Source organism: Heloderma suspectum, chromosome 1 (assembly GCF_057233095.1).
Source record: "Heloderma suspectum isolate Gila_16-S chromosome 1, 16-S_ref, whole genome shotgun sequence".
NCBI lineage: Eukaryota > Metazoa > Chordata > Lepidosauria > Squamata > Helodermatidae > Heloderma > Heloderma suspectum.
Window position 1 is genome coordinate 71,912,844 of NC_139458.1, and position 24,849 is coordinate 71,937,692.

General features: G+C 46.2%; 1 protein-coding gene across 1 annotated transcript in view; it reads right to left on the reverse strand.

The window, feature by feature from the left end:
* The window catches only part of LOC146357385 (cytosolic phospholipase A2 epsilon-like), a 46,989-nt gene extending 22,670 nt beyond the window's left edge, over positions 1–24,319 (reverse strand). Inside the window, exons 1-11 of the mRNA XM_084827478.1 lie at positions 24,241–24,319; positions 17,031–17,167; positions 13,150–13,278; positions 12,330–12,370; positions 11,369–11,411; positions 8,192–8,249; positions 7,686–7,852; positions 7,392–7,478; positions 6,346–6,383; positions 4,748–4,883; positions 1,688–1,824 (exon numbers count right to left, since the gene is read on the reverse strand). Of these exons, the coding sequence (XP_084683604.1) occupies positions 1,688–1,824; positions 4,748–4,883; positions 6,346–6,383; positions 7,392–7,478; positions 7,686–7,852; positions 8,192–8,249; positions 11,369–11,411; positions 12,330–12,370; positions 13,150–13,278; positions 17,031–17,167; positions 24,241–24,319 (1,052 nt within the window). The remainder of the gene's footprint in view (positions 1–1,687; positions 1,825–4,747; positions 4,884–6,345; positions 6,384–7,391; positions 7,479–7,685; positions 7,853–8,191; positions 8,250–11,368; positions 11,412–12,329; positions 12,371–13,149; positions 13,279–17,030; positions 17,168–24,240) is intronic.
* Positions 24,320–24,849: the final 530 nt, after the last annotated feature.

Here is a 24,849-nt window from a genome sequence, read left to right on the forward strand (position 1 = left end):
TTATATGCAAAATAGAGCTGTGAATCTTGAGTATAAGCCTATGGAGACATAGGTTTATATGCAAGATTCATGACACTATTTGTGTATAAGTCTATGGCGACATCCTCCCGATCACCTTAAAAATAAAAGACATGGCAATCAGCAGGGACAGGGAGGAGGCAAATGGGTTTAGCTGGCAAGAGGGAAGGTAAGCACCCCCCAAGCCAGTCCCCCCCACTGGAATCTGAGCAGAGTGGAACCGCTCTGGAGGATTCCAGGGGGGAGGAACGGATTGCCTCCCCCCCATGGATTCCCCACTGGAACATATGGTGGAGAATCTGTACACCACTACCCACTGACATCGAAGCCACCAGACTCCACCGCACACCACATTTCATCCCATTCAGCTAGGGATGTCAGAGAATTTCGCCACGAATCTCGGGGAGGCTGAATGCCAGTGCATTCGGCCCCCCGGAATTGGTGGCGAAACGGTCTGCCCCCCTGCACCCCCGGGACGGGACTTACCTTGGGCGAATCCTCCTGGTGGTGGCGGCTCTGGTGGCGGTGCGGCGGCAGTGCGGCGGCGGCGGCGGCTGCGGCGGCCGGTCTTCCGACCAGCTGCTGCCATTTCCAGTAAAAAAACAAAAAAACAAAAAAACGTGATAGGCTACGTAAAGATTTACGTAGCCTATCACGGCTAGATTTTTAAAAAATACCATGATAGGCTACGTAAATGTTTACGTAGCCTATCACAGCTGAGTAAAAAACACAAAAAAACCCCACGCGTAAGCAAATGGCGTCGCCCATGGGCACCGCCATTTGCATACGTGTGGGTTTTTTGTTTGTTTGTTTGTTTGTTTTTACTCAGCCGTGATAGGCTACGTAAACATTTACGTAGCCTATCACGGCTGACTGCAGGGACGCAAACGGCGGCGGCTATGGCCGCCACCATTTGTGGCCCGGCCGGCCAGGATTCGGGGGTGGAGGGACGGAGCGCCTCCCCCCACGGCCAGAATTTCTGGGGGGAGGGACGGAGCGCCTCCCCCCCACCAGAATTTCGGAGGGAGGGGCGGAGCGCCTCCCCCCCACCGCGAATCAAATTTCGTTCAAGGTAAGTGACTTTCGTACATCCCTACATTCAGCAGGGTCCCTTAGCATTTTCAGGGGGTTAGAGGGTCTGCAGTAGGATGGAGGAAGAAGGGATGTCTGCTTCTGCCAGCCCATTTGTACACACCTAAATCTGGATCCAACCCCAGATATTTTGAACTTAACTCCCACCAGTCCCAACCAGCAAGCCAATGGTCAAGGATGGTGGGAGTTGTAGTCCTACAACATCTGCAGGGTCACAGGTTCCCTACGTCTATCATACTACCTCTGAACATGGAATTTCCATTTAGCCATTGTAACTAATAGATTATCTGTTGATAGACAGTTATGTAAAGAATGACTTCCTTTTATCTGGCCTGAAGAGGGATGTATGAAAAATTCATTTCTATTTGCTTTTGATGAGGATTTACCCAGTTCAGTAAACTGAAGACTAACTAAATTAAGTTAGCATTGGCTGGGAAAGGTTCATAAAGAATAACAGGCCACAGCCTTGACTCTGAAGGGGATCAGCAGCTCCATTTTTGATTCAGCCAAGCAAGATGTAGATTGAACAAGCCTAACTTCTATCATTCCATATATAATTTAATGTCCATGTACTTACCATGTTGTGCCAGACAAACCAGTGATGTATGTAGCACAGTCCAAGAGATCTGACTTCTGAAGACCACGCAGGCTTCCATACAAGGCCGTCAGTGACCTTGCACTGCCTCCTGTTGTCATGATTGCCAGTACTGGAACCTGAAACACATAAACAAGCAGGCTAAGGCTCAGAGGGGTGAAGCATAGGACTGGGAAAAAGAAATGAAGCTCAAGGTGTGCAGGTCATCCTTGCCTGTCCCTGCCCCCCTGCCTCCCTTTACAGGTAAGGGAAAGGAAATACTTCAGTACACAATCTAAAAAGAACACTGTGGCCAGGAAGTACTCCACGTGGACCTTGGGATGTACGGATTGTTTAAAATCTGTTCTGTCTGTGTTTTGCAGATTGTCAGGCGCCTTTTGCTCCATTGTCCGCCCATGGATGGAATCGGATTTTTTTGTTCCCAGATTTGTGCAAATTCGCATTTGCACAAAATCACATGTACAAAAATGCACAGAGAAAAAAGCCAAGATGTGCAGTAGATGAGGCAAAGGAGGTCTGGTGGATGACTATTTCAAAAGGGGAAGTGGACATAATATCATGTCGTTGTTGGTATTATAGTATATACTTTACAGCACCTTGTTTTTAGGTGATTACTCATCATCAGATAAAAATATTACAAATAAATTACAGATTGTAGAAATGAATTATTTATATTGCTCAGAACACACCCAACAGGGAGATACTCTGTCACTTTGTGATATTAGTTGACCCTATTTTTCTTTTAGGCATCACACCTCCATCCAGAACAGCCTTTCCCAACCTGGTGCCCTTCAGATGTTTTGGATCACAACTTCCATCTTCCCTGACCATTGGTCATGCCTGGGACTGATGGTAGTTGTAGTCCAAAACATCTGGGGGATGTGAGGTTGGGGACGGCTGGTCCAGAGCCTTCCAGTCAATGCAGGCTGGTGGCTCTGCTGTCAGTGGAGTGGTGGATCTGCTCCAGGTTTCAGTCAGAACCATTCAGAACTCTAAAGGAGCTGTCCAAGATGCAAAGCTTGGATAACTCCTTTATAGTTCTGATGGGGTCTGACTGAAACCTGGAGCGGATTCACCACCCCACTGACAGCAGAGCCACCAGCCGACCAGCCTCTACTGGTTCCAGTATTAGGTCACTGAAATGCCAACTGTCTTTCTCTCTCACGTCCCCCAGCTGAGTATGCCTCCTTTAAAACCTCGCAGTCTTCCTCCCTCCAACATCCATCAGTTTCAAACATTACCATTTCATCTACAGAAATCAATAGGGGGAAAAACCCCTCATATATAGTAATGTATGAAGTGTGACACATTTAGGCAGCCGTTCGAAGCATGTAATCATGATATGAAACAGACATGTCACACATGTTATGTTATACATCCCCCCCCACGCACACACACCAAAATTAATTTCCATGTTTGGAAATTTCTCTGTATAGTTTTTGGAAAACGATACAGAGATGGCAGTGTGGAAAAGTTTGACAAGTAAAAACTACTAAACAGAGCATGTAAAAACTACAACACAATATTGCCAAACTGAAGCATTTTAATTAGTCTTTGAGACAATGAACTTAGAGGTTAGTAAACAAACTCTACCACTCTTTGCTTGAACAAAACATCAACATCAGTCATTCCATTTTCTGTTATTCTAACACACACACCAGAACTAAAATATCTTCATAAATAAACAAGTGTGCTCTTACACTTAATCCCTAATAATTAAAGTTCTCCCTTCTCTCAATGATTAATATGGGTATCCATGTACTAATTAATGAAAACTTTAGTTGATTACTGATTGAAATCTCTGGCAGCCCTCATTTTTAATAAGTATTGTTAATTCCAGTGGGAGAATTTAGCACATTTAGCTTAAGCAATTACTTTACCAATTAGTTAACTAATTATATGCTTAACTAATTACTTGGGTCTAAAGCCTGATTATGATAATAACTGTTATTAGATGTCATCACCATTGAAGTTGCTGAGATGAGCAAGATCAGAAAAAGGAAGGAGCAAAAGCAAGGGACAAGCAGCCAAATTAAAAAAAAACAAGAAAGGCAAAGCTTCAGATTGATGCTCAAATTTATTGAAAAATACACAAATATGACGGGGAAGAATCCAACAGGGCAACTGGTGTAGCACCAGCGTAAGTGACCTCCAGAGCAATGCTAATAGCTTAAGATGGCTCAGCAAGGCTTTGTGCCAGTTTATGCTATTGGCATTGCACCAGAGGTCACTTAGGCTAGTGCTATGTCAACTGTGCAAGCACAGTGGCCTGGTTGGATACTGCCCCAAATGCCCAACATCTTTCGGTGCATTGCCTTCCTTGGGCAAAAGAAATTTCTATTCCACTTAATTGGCTACATTTGGACATAACAATTAACTATGGTTTATCATTATGTGAATGGGGAGGGGCTGTGATAGACCATCTGCTTCGCAGGCAGAAGGTCCCAAGTTCAATCCCCAGCATCTCCAGGTAGGGCTAGAGTAGAATCCTGCCTGAAACCCTCGAGAGCTGCTGCCAGTCAGTGTTGACAATACTGGGCTAGATGGACCAAGGGTTTAACTCAGTATAAGGCAGCTTCCTATGTTCCTGTGACCCAAGCCTCCTTGATAGCTCACACGCTCCCCTTTCCCTATCCTCCTCTGGAGCAGTTTTGTTACATCCCAGATCCTAAATCCTAAAACTGTGGTTAATTTGGGGTTAATCTTAAATGTGGTTTATTGAAACAAGCCAGCTTTCTAAACCATGATTTGAAGTTGGCTTGTTTTACCTTTTTTTCAGTAATGTATGCATTTTCAAACAAACTATAGTTACGATTAACCACGGTATGATTAATCAAATTCACTACAGTTAATTCAAAGATTAATCACAGTTTGGGTAGATTAAAAATGGAAGCAAAAGCTTCTGAACTCCTTCTCATGACCAGGTGGAGGAAGAAAGGGGAAAGGGGAGCATCATAATAAATTATGGTTTGTCATGACATGCAAATGCAGCGGATTGGGATAATTCATACAGCAGATTATTCAGAATTCTGAATCACGCACCTCATCGTCCTGCAGGTCCTTTTCTAGTCTGAGAACTTTTTTCAAAGCACCAGCAACAATGTTCTTCCTTTTGCACAGGAAATCTTGCTCCTGTGGACAAAGGTCATATCCCAAGCGCACATCTAGGCCAGTCTGACTGGAATACCCACACAGAGAAAGTAATATAGGCATGCCTGTATCTTGGTATTTATTTATTTTTTAAAAATGCAATAAATCAAGTTCTGTTTCAGAACTTAAGGTGCAAATGATCAAGCCAGTCTTGGATTACGTTTATATTTATTTATTTATTAAATTTATTAATCGCCCATCTGGCTGGTCACCCAGCCACTCTGGGCGATGTACAAGCATATAATAAAACAGTTTAAAACAATAAAATTCTACAATAAAAACATTTTCTAAAATACCCTAACCAACCCCAAATGCCTGTCTGAACAACCATGTTTTTAATGCATGGCAGGAGCTCATTAAAGAGGGGGCATGGCAGAGTTCCCTAGGGAGGGAGTTCCACAGAGTGGGGGCCACCACAGAAAAGGCCCTCTCCCTCGTCCCCACCAGTCTAGCTGTCCTGGCTGATGGGACAAGACAGAAGGCCATCCGAGGCTGATCTTGTTAAGCGGCCTGTCTGGTGTTGCTAGAGGCACTCCTTAAGATAGGCTGGGCTGGAACCATGTAGGGTTTTAAAGGTCAAAACCAACACCTTGAATTTGGCCTGGAAAACAACTGGTAACCAGTGCAACTCCTTCAGCACTGGAGTGATGTGATCTCACCGGCGGCTGGCTTTGATTAGGCAAGCCGCCGCGTTCTGTACCAGCTGCAGCTTCCGAACTGGCTTCAAGGGTAACTCCACGTAGAGCGCATTACAGTAGTCTAAACGAGAGGAGACCGGGGCATGTACTACTGTTGGGAGCAGATGGTCGGGAAGGAAGGGGAGCAGCCGCCATATCAGATGGAGTTGATACAGCGCTGTCCGGCTCACAGCTGACACCTGAGCCTCCATGGACAGCTGGGAGTCGAAAATGACCCCCAGGCTGCAGACCTGGTCTTTCAAGGGTAGCCGTACCCCATTCAACACCAGGTCAACATCCCCTAGCCTCCTCTTGTCTCCCACCAAAAGTACCTCGGTCTTTAGACACATCTTTTCAACAATCCTGCATCGACTAATAAAATGTGTCGCAGGAGAAGAATTACAAGCTACGTCATTTGTTTTTACAAGGCAGCTGCAAAACAGTATGCAAAGTTTTTATGCAGCATTTCTTCTGATTATAGCCAGCACTAAACAGAATGATCTCATAGAAGTGTGGCTGACTGGAGCCCTGAAGCTACTAGGTGCATCATCTCTCTCACTATGAAATGAGGTTCTTTATTAAAGTGATGTACAATTTGTACATTCAGTACACATTGCTGGTACGTGCAGTATTCATACTACGCCCATACAGACATATTATTAGTTTCCATTTTCATCAGAAATTAATAAAACCCTGCTTTGAATGGATGCACACACAGCTAACTTCTCTTAGGAATGTTTCTCTAACAGACAGGCAAAAAGAGAAACGTTTAAATTATAGCCATTACCATCTAAGAGAGGATGGATCTCTTACCAGTCTTCTGTCTTCGCATGCAAAGTGAATATATTATTCTGAAAATCCAAAATACAAGTATAAATTTTATTGAGTTATGGATGCTTTTCATTCCTGGGGAACCACTGTATGTTCTCTTTTTTAAGAACTGTACACAGAGGCTCTGATCCAGTTTAGGAGATGCATGCATGTATAAAAACCGTATGTACGCATATCACTTGCTGGACTGGGAATCATGGGCATACATTAGACACAGATTCAAATAAACATCTAAAGGAGGATGCAATCTCTGTTCTTCCTGAGATTTTTTAAACTTCCACCCATACCTTACAGAAAATAATCCCTGTTTATTATTTTTTATCATATTTGTTAAATACACAGTGCAGTGAACTTCCCAAGTTTATTACTTTGATTGTTGATTTCCAAGATAATTTCAGTTGCTTGGATCCAAGGATCCTGCTGTGTGAGCCAAAGGGGAGTTACGCACAGGGGAGTTGCTGATTTTGCTCCCCAGCTGCATCACTCCACATGCCCCCCCCCCCCGCAATGCCACTTCTCTGGGTCCTAGGACTCATTAGAGCAGACTGTGATGCAGGACAGAGGGCTGCAGGTGGGAGAACACATTGGTGATCCCTTCCTCTCACACAAATAGAAGTACATTCCGTTCACGCAGGAGATAATAGGATCTTAGCCAATTATTCTATCGTCTGTTTTGTTCAGTGATGATTTTCAATACACCATTTTGTTAGAAGAATAAAATACATGTGTAGTTTGTTCCTTTTGCACAGATGCCTTTATTCCTCAAAATCAGACAAAATAATAAACAATTGACCAATAATTGATTCAGACTGGATTACTGTGGGGCATGTTTGGAATCTTTTTGATGCAGAGTACCTTCAGTCTTGCCCACAGCCTACCTAACCGCTGAAGACAATGACAATGGCCCCCATGATTCCTTATTCCATAGATTGTGGGAAAAACCAGCCTTCCATTTCTCTTCCAACAGAAGAATTGTTCAATAACAATTTTTCAAAACAATATTCAAGATGGCAGCAGTATACTCTTACCTCTGCTAGCAGTATTTTCTTGCTTCTAGGAATGGAATTGATTTCTACTTTTAAAGATCCTTCTTTTCTGTTATAGGAACATGGTCCCTGGAAAGATAAATATGTTTTACTATCAGAAAGAGTGAAAAGTTGCACATGCATTTATCTATTTTATTCATTTAATTAGTTTAAAAATGTGTATGCCACCCTTCAATGTATTCTCAGAACATATTACACAAAGACTACAAGGAATCTAACATCTATGAAGAAACAGGAATCTTTTTATGGTTATTATTAGGCCGACGAACAACTTACAAAGGCATAATCTAGATCCTTCTTGGGTAGTTTAACATCCAGTGTCGGATGTTTATATTTGACAAAGTGGAATGTAGACTGGCATGTGGGTCTCACACAAAAATTAGAGCCAAAAAATTCCTGGTATCCTTCATGGGATCCTTTCACCGCAAGCGATAGTCCTTGTTCTAAAAGACAGAAGGAGAAAATGTTCACAAAAGGTCTATAGCATGTTGCAATTATCTGTGCTACTAAGCTCAAGGAAGGTCAATAAAAATCAGTCATCTTCAAGGGCAGCCCCATATACAATGCATTACAGTAATCCAGTCAGGAGGTTACCAATGTGCATGGAGAAATGTCAAACTTAAAGGAATCATGTTCTATGTAAGATTATATTTCATGTTTTTCTAGAAGTTTAATTTAAAATCATGCTATGAATTTATGTTAAATAGTCTCCAAAAGGATTATCACTGGTATAAACCTGTGATACCTTTGAGAAGCCACTCTTATTGACATGAACGTCTTACTTGATTTTTGTGCCTTTTTCTTCTCCACCTCGAATTCCAAGCAGCAAACTTGCCGAGACTGCAAGAACACAAGGAACCACAAGAGAAGAACATTTGAAGGTGAGAATCTAATTGATATTCCACATTATTTCTGAATGACAGGAATGACAGGACAGTATTAGGGCCAGCATCCTTTGGGCAGAACTAGTCATTCCCCACAAAAAGTGTGTGGCTGAATGCGATGACCTCTCTTTCTAATCAGAGTACTGAAAAGTGACACTTCTATAAGCATTTTATATTGTGTCGATTACATGATTTTAACAGTGCATTTTAAAAAGGAAAGGAGGGGAGAGACTTGAATTCAGGCTTGCCATTTGTTTAGAATTTTATCAGTTGTTTATATTTTCAGAAGCTTAATCCATAACAAATATAAAATGAATGGCGTTTGTTCACATTTTTAAAAATTATTTTCATGTTAGCCTGCAGCCCTATGGTCCTTGGGAGGGCATCCCAGGAGCCATATAATTTTTAAGTTCCCCTTCTCTCTCTCTGAAGGCAGAGAGAAAGAGAAAAAAAAATCTGTCTGTTGTGAGATCTTCACAAGCCTCCTCTGTGGAATTGTGAAAAAGTTTACAGCAAGTGCTGTTCAGAGCTCCAATGTCAGAGAAGCCAAAACAAGATATTCCAGGAGAGGCTGTGGATTCAAATCCTGTTCCCCTAATATACCACATGTATTGGGGAAAAGGCAAACTACACCGGCCCATTGGAATTCATGGGAGGGAAACCTTTTTCCTTGTAAAGCTTCTTCCTTGTAAAGAAACAAAACCAAGCCAAGAAAAAATGCCCCCTTGTTCCACCCTGATGGCATCAGCCCAGAAGCGCATAGGAAAACAATACATCTCTAATGAATGCAAATCACAGATAATGTATTCCTCACTTTTGACTGAATTATCAGTATATTTTCTGCCACAATATTGCCACATTAGTGATCCATTTCTCAGCTTTATATTTAATAATTTAAAATGAAGTATCCAATCATTAGAATTTTTACTGTGGCCACTATATTTGCCCATTGATGCCTTACAGTCTGATCCTACGCATGACTTACTCCCACTGTAAGGACTGCAGCCTTAGGGTGCAATCCTATGGCCGCTAGACAGTGGCTAGATGGCCATAGGATTCCTTGGTTTTCAGGAGCCAACCTCGGAGCCCGGAAAACTGCCTCCCTGACCCCTCCCCTACCACCTCATAGGTGGCGTGGTTCATTCCTGGCTCAGAAGAGCAGCATGGAGGAAGGGAAAAGGGGGCTTTCCTGGGGGCAGGGAGGGGAGGGGATGGCAGAAGCACTGGTATAATGGTTCCTATGCACCATCTAGCCTCGTCCCCCCTGCTCTGAGGTGCCCCAGCTAGACAGCCGAAATTGGCTGTCTAGCTATAAATGCAGGGCAGACGGAGCACGGAGGAGAAGATCCCCTCCACGCTCCACCCGTCCTGCACTGGATAGTTGGTCGCCTCCGAGCTTGGAGGCAGCTGACTATCCCTACTGGATTGCGCCCTCCCTCACTTTGTCTTCCTGACTAGTCCCACTGAATTGATGTATCTTGTGTGGGCAAAATTAAGGGATTGAAATGTATCCAAGTCAACACCCTAATATATCACATTTCTTTGTGAGAGACGAATGGGATATGCATGGTTGTATCCATATGGTGGAAACTCTATGTGGAGAAGGTAAACAGAAAACCCTTAAGAAATATGATGAGTTGTTGACTTTGATGCAATATATAATCCCTTTATATTGCCTGCACTAAATGTCTAAAGTACAAAAAGCAGACAGAAGATAAACTTCTGGACCTCTCAGCGGCTTTCGATACCATCGACCATGGTATCCTTCTGGATAGGTTGTATGGGTTGGGAGTTGGAGGCACTGCATTACAGTGGTTCCACTCCTACTTGGGTGGCCGATTCCAGAAGGTGGTGATGGGGGATTATTGCTCTGTGCCATAACAATTGTGCCATGGGGTCCCACAGGGCTCTATTTTATCCCCCATGCTGTTTAACATCTACATGAAACCGCTGGGGGAGGTTATCCGGAGGTGTGGGCTGAGGTGCCATCAATATGCGGATGACACCCAGCTCTACCTCTCTTTCTCATCAAATCCAGGTGAGGCAGTGGCTGTTCTGAATCAGGGCCTGGGCACGGTAATGGACTGGATGAGGGCCAATAAACTGAAACTCAATCCAGACAAGACGGAGGTACTGTTAGTGGGTGGTTCGTCTGCCCAGCTAGGTGATATTCAACCGGTTCTGGAGGGGGTTGCACTCTCCCTAAAGGATCACGTTTGTAGTTTGGGGGTGCTCTTGGACGCAGAACTGTCACTTGAGGCACAGGTGAACTCAGTGGCACGGAGCACTTTTTATCAGCTTAGGCTGGTATACCAACTACGCCCTTATCTGGACAGAGATAGCCTAGCTACAGTGATCCATGCTCTGATAACTTCTCGTCTGGATTACTGCAAAGCGTTATACGTGGGGCTGCCTTTGAAAACGGTCTGGAAACTTCAGCTGGTCCAAAATAGGGCAGCAAGATTGTTAACAGGGACTGGCCTGCGAGCTCATATTACACCAGTACTTTTCCAGCTGCACTGGCTGCCAGTCCATTTCCGGGCCCAATTCAAAGTGCTGGTATTAACATTTAAAGCCCTTAATGGCTTGGGGCCAGGTTGTCTGAAGGATTGCCTCCTCCCATATGTGCCTGCCCGGACCTTAAGATCATTGTCAGCGGCCCTCGTCCGTGAGCACCTGCCGAAGGAAGTGAGGTGGGTGGCTACTAGGAGGAGGGCTTTTTCTGCTGTGGCACCCCAGCTCTGGAATGAGCTTCCTAGTGAGGTTCGCCTGGCACCTACATTGTATTCCTTTCGGCGCCAGGTGAAGACCTTTTTATTCTCCCAGGCATTTTAGCATTTTAGCTTTCTGAACTTTTAGCTTTGCTGTTTTAAATCTGTATTTTAAACTCCTGCACTGCTGCTAGGTTTTATTGTGGTTGCATTGTTTTATTGTGGCTTTAATGTTCTATATATTTTGTATTGTTTTATTGTTTGCCGTTTGGTTTTAATTTTTGTGAACCGCCCAGAGAGCTTCAGCTATTGGGCGGTATAGAAATGAAATAAATAAAATAATAAATAAATAAATAAACTTTACCAGAAGGACTCCATTTGTAATTATCATTTCAGGAGCACTTGAACTGAAAAAACAAATGCAATTTGTAATTATGATACATTACTATAATATAGCGAGAGATTATTTTTAAGTTGTTATGTTTCTCATGAAAACAGTCTTAGGGAGGAATCCTATGGCTCTACATAGAGTTTACGGGGCCATAGGATACTTTGGGTTCCTAACTCCAAAGTGGGAGACAGCGCTCTGACTTCACACCCAGGAATCCACACTCCCTGCTCCCGCCCCCGTGCCCTCGCAACTGGCATGGAGAGAACTATGTCAGCTGCCTCTCCGACATCGCAAAAGCGACCTCAGAGAGGAGGCAAAGGTGGTGTTCCAGTGGGTGGGGAAGGAAGGGGACTGGAGAGGCCAGCTTACATGGTATCCCAAGGCCTCTCCAGCCTCCTTCCTTCCCACTCCAAGACGCCCCAGCTAGACAGGTGAAAAAGCCCATCTAGCTGGAATGCAGAGCGAGAAGTGCAGAGGAGGCAAGAATTGCCTCAACTGTGCTTCCTGCTCAGCATTGGATACACATAAGCCTCTAAATTTGGAGGCTTACAAGCATCCAGGGCACAATCAATGTTTACGGTCACCCCTGGAAATGTTGAGAAAGACAACATAGACCAATAGCAGCAGAGGAAATCTAACATCTATGCTTCCTTATGGGGCATTGTCAAAGTGCAAGCCAGGCCTGGTGCATTACTAACAGTGCAATTCTATGCATGTTTACTAATGTAAGTCCCACTGTGTCCAGTGGGCCATGGCTCATACCTCCTAGTAAGTGTGTTTAGGGTTGCAGCCTAAGTGTTTATTTTGCTTTCACTGGGGGAAATTGTGATGTTCCCTGATTCTAATAATTCAATCTATTTCATAGATTCACATTCTGCGTATAAAAGATTGAGAGATGTTGTTTTAGGCTCCAATAGCAGCTGGCTTTGCTCACCTATTCCGTAGCTCAAACTCTAGCTCCAGCTTCTCGTGACCCTGAAAGAAAAGTTAGTGAATTAAACCAAAGGCTTTCCAACAACTGACCCTGTATTGCTGCTCTGCAAAGGCCACATATACCTGCAATCCCTCATGGCAACATTTATGAAAACTCAAATGGGGAGTTAGAAAGAGTAATGATCAGACAAGGACAATATTAAGTGACATGGGATGGGAATTAGATACAAGGATGTTTTTGATTATTCCCCATTGCTTTTCTGCATACCCAAAGGTTGACCATGTTTCCTGTCTCACCAACTTACTGGATTAGGTGCCATCCAGCTCCATTAAAATCAATGGCAGGTTTGCCATGGATTTCACTTTAACATGGTTTGTGCCTGAACTGCCCTGCTCCATTGGCATTTGTGTAGAGGGCGGTGAAGTTGGGCATGCAGCCCTTTTTATGAAGCCTGAGTCTCACTGATCCATTCTTGCTGGGGAACCAAGTAAGAGAAATGCATACAAAAAAGGCATATAATGGGTTTTTGTATGCATTTCTCCTAATGTCTGCATTTTTGTGTGCATGTTTCCCTATTGTATACATTTTAAACACATTTTTTCATCAGAGAACTGCATTGCCAAATTCAGAGAAGCCAAAAAACTGAAGGGTAATTGCTTTCTGGTTTGCATATTAGTTCACGTTTGCGTATTTGTATTAAATATGCATATTTGCATATTTGTATTAAAATGTGAACAAAGTGAATTTCTCCCCTATTCCTACTTTTGAGTGAACATGCCTAGGATTGCACTGTTAAACATTTATTTCTGTTTATACAAACCTTTGGATTAGAATTAAAGCACATCAAAACATTTTCATTTAGTGGGAGTCCAGCTACATCAAAACGCACAGTGAAAAGATGTTCATCTTGGCAGATATCTTCATCATAGACACTCAGCTCCAGCATGTTCTGATAGGCAAGCGAGAAAGATTTATAAGTAGGCCATGTATAGTTCTGTATATCCCATGCCAAAAAATTAAAGTCTGAACTTACTCAGCAAGTGCAACAAGCAAGGAATCCTAACTTTTAGGGAGCAATCCTATTGGGATAGGCAGGTGCCTCTGAACCCAGAGGTGACCGCCTATCCAATGCAGTGCAGGCGGAGTATGGAGGGTGTCAGGGTTGCCTCTGAGCATATAGAGTGCCTGAGCAGTTCAGATTCTGAGGAAGAGCTGCAACATGTGGGGGAGGAACTTTCCTAGGCTTCAGAGGCACAGCTGGACAGAGAGACCCTCCCTTCACACATCCCTGTGAGTGATAGCGAACAGGGGGAGGTGAGGAAAGGACAACCTGAACTCTTAGACACAAGGTGCAGATGCAGGCACAAGTGGGAAATCGCAGGGGCTGAGCTTAGGTGCTCTGCCCGATTGGCTCGGCGTCAACAGCTGCGTCTAGAGGTGTCACAGGAGAGGGGGAGAGTTTCCCCTCCCACCCCTTAAGTTAAGAGAGTTTGCCACCTACTCCCAAACAGAGACCAACTTTCGTAGCTCCCCTTCGAACTCCTTGAAGACTTTTCCTTTGTAGTCTGTGAGTCTCTAGCAATTTGCATCTGTATGCCTCATTAGGGTAAATGGAATTAAAGCCTTGGAAATGCAGCCTCTTGTCTGAATGTTGATTTGGCTACTGGAGTTTTCAGCAGGGCAAAAGGGGAATCCTGACAGTATGGATGAGGCATGATATACATTTACCCTTTTACAAAAATAGGCATGTGTCTGCACCATGTGGAGCAGTTCTGTGTGACGCAGCTCTATGGCCTTCAGGTTCTGGGACCGACAGACCCCTCCCCACTTTAACTGTGGAAGGTCCTTGCATGGCACATGTAAGGGCTGCTCTAAATGTGATGGCAGTCATGTAATATGGTGGCTAAAAATAAAGTGATCCATGAGCCAGCCCCTGCATCTCGATCATTCTCATGCAAGTGCTGTGTGGTCCAGCCAGTGGTTGCACTGGTGTGCAGACCCTGCAGGCCAGCAGCTAGTTCATGGGTTAAGGCAGGGATGGGGAACCTTTGGCCCAGGGGCTTAAACTGGCCGGTGATTAAGCCCAGGGGCTTAATCTGGCCCCAAGCCACACCCCCTCAGCATAAGCACGCCCCCTCCGTACCCTCACCACCTCAAGGCCAGTGCAGGCAGTAATGACTCTGCTGTGACACTCCATTCCCAGTCACTGCTTCTGGCTTCTCCCCTTTTGTTCCCTCCTCCTGACAGCTCCTCCAACACCTGCCAAAAACTAATGAGCACCGAGTGGAGCACTTCAAAGAACGACAGCCATGGGTTAACAAGGACTGCCCCTGCAGTTCCAGAAGCCATGAATTGTCCTCAGCAACAGTCTTTGTTAGTCCTTCGCTGTTAGCTCTTTGAAGCTTTGAAGCACTTGGCTCAGTGCTCACTAGTCTGTCAGGAGCAGAGAGAAAAAGGGAGGAAAGCCAGAAGTGGACACCAGGAATGGAGGTGTGCAAAAGGAGCGGGAGGGGGGGAGAGGCAGAAGGTGAAGCAAGCTGGTGGATAGAAGATGCAATTGGAGAGTGCTGGAGAGAGTGGCTGCGAAAGAGAGAGAGAGAGAATGGGGTGACAGGAAAATGTGACATGTGAGACTCTATGTGCAATGTATATTAGAATCAGCTCAATTGTGCTATTACTTTTATTTTATTTGTACTAGAATTTCTATTTTGTTTTTCCTGTTCAGCCGTGGTGCTCCAAGTGAAATAAATAAATAAGTAAATAAATAAATAAATAAATGTGGCTGACAAAACCCAATAAAGACATCAAAAATAAAAACAACAACGAACCATACCATTAAAATTATGAAATAAATAACACAACACTAAACTAAAAGCAGCATAAAAAGAAGTCAGAGAGCCAGCTAACAAATAATAACTCACATAGCAACAAAGTTAAAAGCTTGCTGAATGAGAAAAGTTCTGAAACTCTGTCAGAATACTAACAAAGAGAATATTATGCCATGGTGTGCCATTGGAGTAATGTTGGGATTCTACTGTTCAATTCTGTATGTTAGTGTGCTTGTGTGAAGCCATGCATTTGAATAATAAATGAAAATGGCTTTCTAATCTGTAATGTAATGGAGAGGGATGGAACTTGCAGCTCCAGTGTTTGGCTCTAGATACCCCAAATATTCACCGAGTTGGCAAGGTTTGCCTCCATCAGGCTGAGCAGGCACACTTAGTATGGCATTCTTTTCCCACTCCTGTGCATCATGAAGTCATGTGTCACAACACATCCTTATCACATTGCATGCTGAGCAAGGAGTGGATACATATTAACATGTCTGATTTGTCTTACATGCTTGGTTGTCGTATGGTTTCAGATCCAAACTTTTAAACAGGCTGAGGCTGAATCTACACATAGCAGTTTTACCGTTACCATACTGCAGTGATAACTATTGGTGCACGACGTGACACCAATGGGCACCAATAGTTATCTATTGGTGTCACGTCGTGCACCAATAGTTATCACTGCAGTATGGTAACGGTAAAACTGCTATGTGTAGTTTTACCGTTATGTGTAGACACCAATGGGCACCAATAGTTATCATAGCAGTTAAACTGCTATGTGTGGATTCAGCCTGAGTAACAGAGGGAGCAATCCTATGGCCACTAGACAGCGGCTAGACGGCCATAGGATATGTTGTTTTCCAGGAACCGACCTTGAAGCCCGTGCTCAGAACTCGGTTCCCGGAGAACTGACCTCCCCCCACTTCTGCGCTACCTTGGAGGCAGCACGGAACAGCCCCATCCTCCTCACTCACAAGAGGAGCGCAGAGTGGCCAGAAAGGGGCATGGCTTGGGGCGTTCCGGGGCGGGGAGAGTGTAGCTGCCTGTATGACACATCCTATGTGTTGTACAGCAGCCTCCTCCCCCACTCCATCCTCCCATGGCTAGACAGCCAAAAAAACAGGGCAGGAGGAGTGCGGAGGGAACGATCCCCTCCATGCTTCTCCTGCCCTGCCTTGGATAGGTGGTTGCCTCCAAGTTTGGAGGCAGCCACCTGTCTAGATAGGATTGCTCCCTAAAAGGTTAAAGAAAAATCATTCTGAGCATGTGCAAACAGCAAAACTTTTCATTTCCTCGAATAACTAAGGGTTTACAGTAAGCAACATCTGAACATGCACAAAGATGGCAGAGTTTGGCTGCTTAGTTATGCCCACCACACTCATGCACAGAAAAGAGAAATTTAGTCATAATAAATTTCAGTTTTGACGCTCTAGTTTTGGTACATAAAAACTCAGGGCTCATTATATATATATAGAAAAATTATAAACAGCCTAAATTTGAAGTATGGACCAAGTTTTATTGGCATCATTAATTATGTGTGTTTATCCTTATTCATATTCTGCGATGCGAGGATATGGCACACTAGAATATATTCTAAAGACGAAATAATGGGTAAATGTTTTGTCTCCTTTCAAGATATCTATTTGAGTAAAGTGAGAAAACTTTGTGTGGGGACTGTGAATTTTTTCCCCAGAGGATTTTCAGGTTGAAAAATAAAGTTTTCAGCCCCAATAAAATCTCATGGTTTTAAAAGGCAGTCTTTTAATTCGGCAGTCTATTGATCTGTAGTATTTCAAATTCCTGAAAAATTGGCTTAAAGAAGACAGGAACATTCAGGTCCATCCATTAGAAGGGATGTTCTGTTTCTCACCTTCGCTTTGCTCTGGACCATGAAATGAAACGTTTCATTCCAGACTGGGTTTTTGGAATTTTGAACAGTTGTTGTTCGGAACTGTACAGAAGAAGCAGTTGGTAGCCGTAGGATCAAATAGCAATCTGTATGGGTTACTGTTGATAGAAAGAGCACACTGCAGATAACAATGTGATAGCAGATACAAGGTACCTTGTAGGGGTGTACGAACCCCACTTATCATTCTGCTGCGGGGTCCACGGGGGGGGGAGGCGATCTGTCTCTCCCCCTGGAATCCTCCCCAGCCAGCTCTGCTCTGCGGCGAGTCCGTGGGGCTGCTGGCCAGGCCTGTCTGCAGCTGGACTTCCATCCACTGCTGGGCTGGGGACACAAATGGCATCCAGAGTAGCGGACGCCATTTGTGTCCCTGCCCTTTGCCGTGATAGGCTACATAAATATTTATGTAGCATATCATGGAAAGAGCAGGGACACAAATGGCATCTGCTACGCCATTTGCGTCCCTGCCCTTTGCCATGATAGGCTACGTAAATATTTACATAGCCTATCACGGCAAAGGGCAGGGACGCAAATGGCGTCCACTACACTGGATGCCATTTGCGTTCCCAGCCCAGCAGTGGATGGCTGCGGGTTGAAGAGGATGGACCCGGACCCGGCCAGCGACAGGTAGGGTACATCCCGACCGTACTTTGCGTGGTGGCGGGGGAGGAGTAGTCCATTCCGCCACAGACTCCGGTGGGCCGGATTCTAAAGAATCTGGCCTCGTTGGAGTCCTTGGAGGATTTCTCCGCCATCCCTAGTACCTTGCAACTATACGTTGCAGGGCCAGGAGGGTGAGAAAGATGCATGTGCACATTCCTGTCTATAGAATAGGCTAGATCATGTGTATGTGTGTGTTATTTCCAATCCAGCCTGCTAATAACTAGTGTGTGATGGTATAGCACAGTGCTAAATGTCATTGGCTGTGTTTGCACATAACACTAAGAGAGCAATCCTATGGCCATGAGACACTGTCTAGATGGCCACAGGATTTTTTGTTTTTGGAAACCAAAGTCATCTGACCTTGGTTTCCAGAAACTGTGCTCCCCGCCCCCTCCCCTGGCCTCTGCCCCCTCATAGCCAGCATGGTTCTTTCCACTCTGCCGTAGTTTCCGTGCTTGTAAATGGAGCAGGGAGAGGGCGAAAAGGGGGGCAGTCCCAGGGACGGGGAGAGGAGGAGACCAGGAAGCCGCTTTATACAGCTTCCTATAGGTACTCTGGGCCCCTTCCCTCCCCCTTTCTGAAGCTGTGGCACAAATGGAGGGCAGCTGGAGCATCCATGCCTCCATGCTCCATCTGCCCTGCATAGGATAGTCAGTAGCCTCCAAATTCAGAGGCTGCCAATTATCTCAATAGGATTGTGCCCTAAGCCATGGTGTATGTTAACTGTAGTTTGTTGCTTTAGCCATGTGTCTGGCAGACAAGTAAACAAACCGTGGCTTGTTTTCCCTATTTCTGGTTTGTTTCTCTCCCTCCTGTTTTGCCAGTCTTCAGAGCATTTTTGTTTTCATTCATGCTGCTCTTCTTGCCTCTGTTTCAGGGTGGACAGCAGCACAACCCCTTATCCAGGGGTAAGCCACGGTTCTGGGTTCAGACTTCACGAGAAGCCATGCTTAAACAAGTCAAGCTGTAGAGAGGGAGATGAGAACGGAAGCAGGGCCATTCCACCAGCCCTGCTGAAAGACTATTTATCCCCCCCCCCGACCTTCTCTTACCATCCCCTTTTCTTTGTGTGTCATATCTTTTTAGATTATAAGTCTGCAGGCAGGGACTGTCTTGTTTTACTGACTGCTTGTAAGCTGCTCCAGGAGCCTTTTCGGCTAAGGTGTGGGATAACAATTCTTTAAGGAAATAAACAAACCAGACTTCATAAGTCAACAACAAACCATGGCTTCTATTTGTGGGTTGTAGCTGATTAACAGACAATGGTTTCTGTGCAGGGATGGGTTCAAACACAAGGACATGACAGATTTCAACAAATCACAACTTAGCATTATGTGCAGGCCAGGGCACTGTCAGGAGATTAAGGGCACAATCCTATTCAGATAGGCGGCCGCCTCTGAACTTGGAGGTGACCGTCTATCCAGTGCAGGGAAGAGAAGCATGGAGGGCATCGTTCCCTCCGTGCTTCTCCCACCCTGCATTTTCAGCTAGACAGCCAATTGCGGCTGTCTAGCCACAGGAGGGCCAAGCAGGATAGAAGGCTGCTGTATGACACATTGGATGTGTTGTGCAGGCATTTCCGCCCTCCCCACCCCGGAACGCTCCCCAGAATGCCCCTTTTCAGTCGCTCCGCACTCCTCTTGAGAATGCGGTGCACGGGGCTGTTCCGTGCTGCCTCCAAGGCAGTGCAGAAGTGGGGGAAGGTCAGTTCTCCAGGAACCGACCTCTGAGCGTGGTCTCCAAGGTTGGTTCCCAGAAAACCAGATATCCGATGGCTGTCTAGCCACTGTCTAGTGGCCATAGGATTGCTCCCTAAGGGCGGAATCCTATGGCTGCTGGTCAGCAACTAGACAGCCATAGGATAGGTCAGTTCATGGAGAACCGAACTCCGCCCCCCCTCGTGCAGCCTCGTAGGCAGTGTGGATTGGCCCTGTGCTCCGCACTTGGAAGAAGAGCCTGGAGCAGTGAAAATGGAGTGTTCCTGGGGCTGGGCTGGGGGGGAGGGCGAAAGTGCCTTTCTGATACTTCCAATGCATTGTCCGGCGTTCGCCCAGCCCCCCTCTGACTGCCTGCAGCTAGACAGCCAAAATTGGCTGTCTAGCCGTGAATGCAGGGCGGCTGAAGCATGGAAGGGATGATCCCCTCTGGGCTGCTCCTGCCTTACATTGGATAGGTGGTCACCTTTGAGTTCAGAGGTGGCCACCTATCCCGATAGGACTATGCCCTCCAAAAATGAAAAAGTTGCAGAATCCCTTCAGTCCATGCTCAGTGCATCTAGCTGAATGCTGTGCTTATTAATAATGCCAGATTTTAAGCAACACTAGCAATTGCGGGGGGGGGGGATCTCTTTAGTAGATATGTAGTCCAATTTTCATCCTTTTGTTCTTCATTAAACTGGGAGGCAGACTTTATGCTTAAACCCCCACCCCAAAAGGTTAACTGTTAGAGCATGTAAACAGCAGTGGGCAGCCTTATCAGAAGGCAGGGAAATCTGTTCCAGCTTTGCATCAGGATGTTGGCTCCATGTAGGGATGGACGAAAGGGACTTACCTCGTCCCGCAGCTTGCGTCGCAGTGGGGGGGAGGCGCTTCAGTTCTCCCCCCGAAGTTCAGGCGAGGGGGGGAGGCGCCCCGCCTCGCCCGGCCGAAATTCAGGCCGGGGGGGAGGCGCCCCATCCCTTGCCGGCAAAATTCAGGCCAGGTAGGAGCGCCCCGTCTACCCGGCTGCGAAAAAAAAGTAAAAAAACAAAAACACACACACCCGTGATTTACGTAACGATTTACGTAGCCTATCACGGCTAGATTTCCAAAGTCAGCCATGATAGGCTATGTAAATCGTCACGTAGCCTATCACAGGTGGCTTTGAAAAAAAAAAAGCGCGTACGCAAATGGCGGCTCCCATGGGGACCGCCATTTGCGTTCCTTATTTTGCCACGTCTAGCGTTCCCTTATTTTCGCTGTAGTCTACGTAAATCTTTACGTAGACTAGACGTGCCAAAATAAGGAATGCAAATGGCGGCGTCCCATGGGCGCCACCATTTGCGTACGCGCTTTTTTCTTTTTTTTTCAAAGTCATCTGTGATAGGCTATGTGACGATTTGCGTAGCCTATCACAGCTGACTTTGGAAATCTAGCCGTGATAGGCTACGTAAATCATTACGTAGCCTATCACGGGTGTGTTTTTTTTTTACTTTACTTTTTTTTTTGCAATGGCGGCGGTGGCAGCTGGTTGGGAGACCGGCCGCCGCCCCCGGCCCTGACTAACCGCCGCCGAACTGCCGCCGGGACCCGCCGCTGAGAGGGACATTCGCCGAAGGTAAGTCCCATCCCGGGGGACCGAATGCGTTGGCGCTCGGCCTCCCGAAGATTCGTGGAGAAATTCTCCGCCAACCCTAGCTGCATGGTCCAATGTAGGGATGTACGAAAGTCACTTACCTTTTCGCAGGGGTGCTTCGCGGTGGGGGGGAGGCATTTCGCTTCTCCCCCCGAAGTTCAGGTGAGGGGGGGGAACCATCCCGCCTCGCCCGGCCGAAATTCAGGCTGGGGGGGGAGGCTTCCCGCCTCACCCGGCCGAAATTCAGGCTGGGGAGAAGCGCCCCATCTCCCCGGCCGCGAAAGTGTAAAAAACACACAAAAAAACCCCGTGATAGGTTACGTAACGATTAACGTAGCCTATCACGGCTAGATTTCCAAAGTCAGCCGTGATAGGCTACGTAAATCGTTACGTAGCCTATCACGGGTGACTTTGAAAAAAAAAAAGCGCTTACGCAAATGGCGGCGGCCTATGGGCGCCACCATTTGCGTTCCTTATTTGGTCCCGGTAGTCTACGTAAAGATTTACGTAGACTACGCCATAGTCTACCTAAATCTTTACGTAGACTACCGGGATCAAATAAGGAACACAAATGGCGGCACCCCATGGGGGCCGCCATTTGTGTACGCGCTTTTTTTTTTTCAAAGTCACCCGTGATAGGCTACGTAACGATTTACATAGCCTATCACGGCTGACTTTGGAGATCTAGCCGTGATAGGCTATGTTAATCGTTACGTAGCCTATCACGGGGTTGTTGTTTTCTTTAACTTCAGCTGTAATGGCAGCGGCGGCAGCCGGTAGAAAGACCGGCTGCCGCCCCCGCCCCCGCCGAAAGCCCGCTGAACTGCTGCTGGGACCCGCTGCCGGGAGGGACATTTGGCTACGGTAAGTCCCATCCCGGGGGTGGCGGGGGGGTGGCGGAGAATTTCACCGCCGATTTCGGGGGGCCGAATGCGTTGGCACTTGGCCCCCCGAAGATTCGGGGAGAAATTCTCCGCCATCCGTAGTCCAATGACACCAGTAACAGAGACACCCCAATGGAGGCTGACTGGAAGGAAGCAAGGCCAGAATCATGCATACATGCAGCAAGCAGCCTCCTCTACGGCCCTGCCATTGTATCATTTATCTGTTCCTGATGGCACATTTTAGGGAAGTATGAGACTATTGTTTGCATCCACAAATCATGTGAACGTGTCCCGTTTGCGATCCCAAATGTGAACGGAAGCAAGAGTGTCGGGGGGGGGGATTTCACATTTTCCCGAACTTCTAAAAATGTACACTTTAAAAATTGCCCATTCCCCCACCCTTAAGTGCCCACTTTCAAGCTTTACTCTGTGGGAGGAAGGTGCGCATCTCTGGGCGTGCACACTGTTTGGGAATTACTGTAATAGAAGTACCTCCAAGCTCTGTAAAATTAAGTAGACGCTAGAGAGCAGAGACAGATTTCTCAGTTCTCAGACTTTGCCTTCTTGGAAGAGAGAAACAATGACAGGTCTGGCAATGACAGGTCAGTATTATGCTAGCAAGGGAACCTACTTCATATGGGTGTGCTGGGTGGCAAAACAAAGGGAGGGCCAGGTGGGAGTGGATCTTGCCAAGGGTAGTACCCTTTTCCTTCTCAGAAAAACATGAGGGTCTGAAAAGACCCTCTGCTTAATAATAATACCCAAATCCCCAAAGCTGATGGGGGTCTGAGGGCTGCGCATTCTGGTAGTACAGTACTGTACTATATTGGTAGTAGAGCAGTACATGAGTGCTCAGCTGGCCATGGGCTTAGGCCTGAAGCTGAAAGGGGGAGCGGGTTTGGCCTTGGAGAACAAACTGACATCTCCCCATCCCCCCTCTTTAAGCCAGGGGTGCAAAACATCAGGCCTGGGGACAAATCTGGTCAGCTGGAGGTTCCAATATGGCCCTCCAGAGTTCCCCAGAAGGCCACACCCCCTTCCCTGTGCCCCATCCCCTTCTCCCCCCTGCTCTCCTTAGGCTCAGTTACTCTGCAGTAAGAGCTGTAAGTGAAAATATGCTGATAATTTGGGGATGATTTCAGGTTTCTTGGCCCCACTTGTCTTGCCTTCAGTCTCTGTCTGCCCCCACTGGAATGTGGCCCCTAAGAGCTTCTCTGAAATGGAATTTAGCCCTCAGGCTGAAAGAGGTTCTGCACCCCTGCTTTAAACTGTGAGCTGGACTGCCCCATCCTGCAGCTTGAAGGAATATAGCTGGGATAATTAGCCTCAGAGATAGTGGGTCTTTTGGCATGCACTCTCTGAACCCCATTTTCCTCCTCACAATAAGAGGCTTTACGCTGTGAGGGGGGGATTCCATCTAACAGGCTGAATGTTGTTGAGGGAGAGGAAAAAACAATGGTGCAGTTAGGTAATATTAGATCCTGGATTAAAGGTCTTAACGGGGGGCCCACTTTAAACAGCCATGTGAATTTCTTCAGTTGTGAATCACATAGCAGACGTTTCCCTTCTCTCCCCCACCTCACTGCCATTCCATACTTTACAACTGCTTCTACACACACACACACACACACACACATACACACATGAAGAAAGGATGCAGCGGTGAACAGTGTCAGACCCAGTGGGCTCCATCTGGCCCAGGTGCAGACACCAGACCTGTTTACTGCTGCCCTCATCACCTGCTGCTCTCTGAGTGGTCATCTGAGGGGGCCCTGGACTGTCAGGCCCTGGGCCTCAGCTGCACCACTGGGGGGAAATAGCTTCAGAGGACAGGCTTCCTCTGAGCTCAGTTCCCTCCTTCACCCGTGAATTTTTGATGCATTCCATTACCCGCTTGTTTTTCTTTATTAGGAAATTAAGCAAAACTCTCCCTGATAAGACTCATTAGGCTGCATGATCAGGGCTGGCCCTACCGTTAGGCAGAGTGAGGCAGTTGCTTCAGGTGGCAGATGCTGGGAGATGGCAGAAACGTGTTGGAGGAGAGAGCTGTGCGCCATGCAGCCTGCCCTGCATCCCCAAAGCTAGCCTGCTGCCTTCAGGTGCAGTGGAGGACACTGTAACGTCCACAGTGTAGAAGTAAGATTCAATTGCCAGTCAAGTCGGCTTTTGTCCAGGGAATGGGAGGGGCGCCATCTTGTTCTCGGGCTCAGGCAGCAAAATGTCTTGGGCCGGACCTGTGGATGATCCTGCTGCCAGCCCACCACTGTGGAGAAAGGAATGGTAGAGAGACTTACAGGTATCTGCTCGCCGGAGATTCTTTGCTCTGATCACTCTTACGCTCAGCAAATAACAAGGCGATGCCTCCACCTGCATGACAATGGCATACAAAAGACAACATTCAAGTGTGGGATGTAAGCAGAAAATTTAAATGGTTGGAAGAGAGAAGTACAGGGGAGGGAAAGGCCATAAACCAGCCAAGAAAGGTGCTCAAAAGCTCAGAAAAACCATCAGGATATCCTCTAGCAAATATTAGGATTAAATTTTAGGTCTCATTCACTTTTCTGAGCCAAGAGTTGTGCATCAAAGTAAGGAAGGAGGCCATGAGATGTTCATTGTCTTGTCAATATTTGGAATAGTTTTGTCTATAGAATCATAAAGTTGGAAGGGGCCTTCAAAGTTATAACTGTTGTCTTTGTTTCTTTTGTACAGAAGAAGAAACTGTTAGGACAATAGAGATAAGTTATCTTGTCTCCACAGCAACTCACCCCAGACCTAAGAATCATCATCCTTGCAAAAGTTGCAGGGCTCTGAGAAGAAGCCAGGAGTGGTGGTTCAGTAAAAGCTCAGTTGATAATGACCAGACATGCACGCTAGGCTTGGCTGATGTCACTTACTTAGCCACA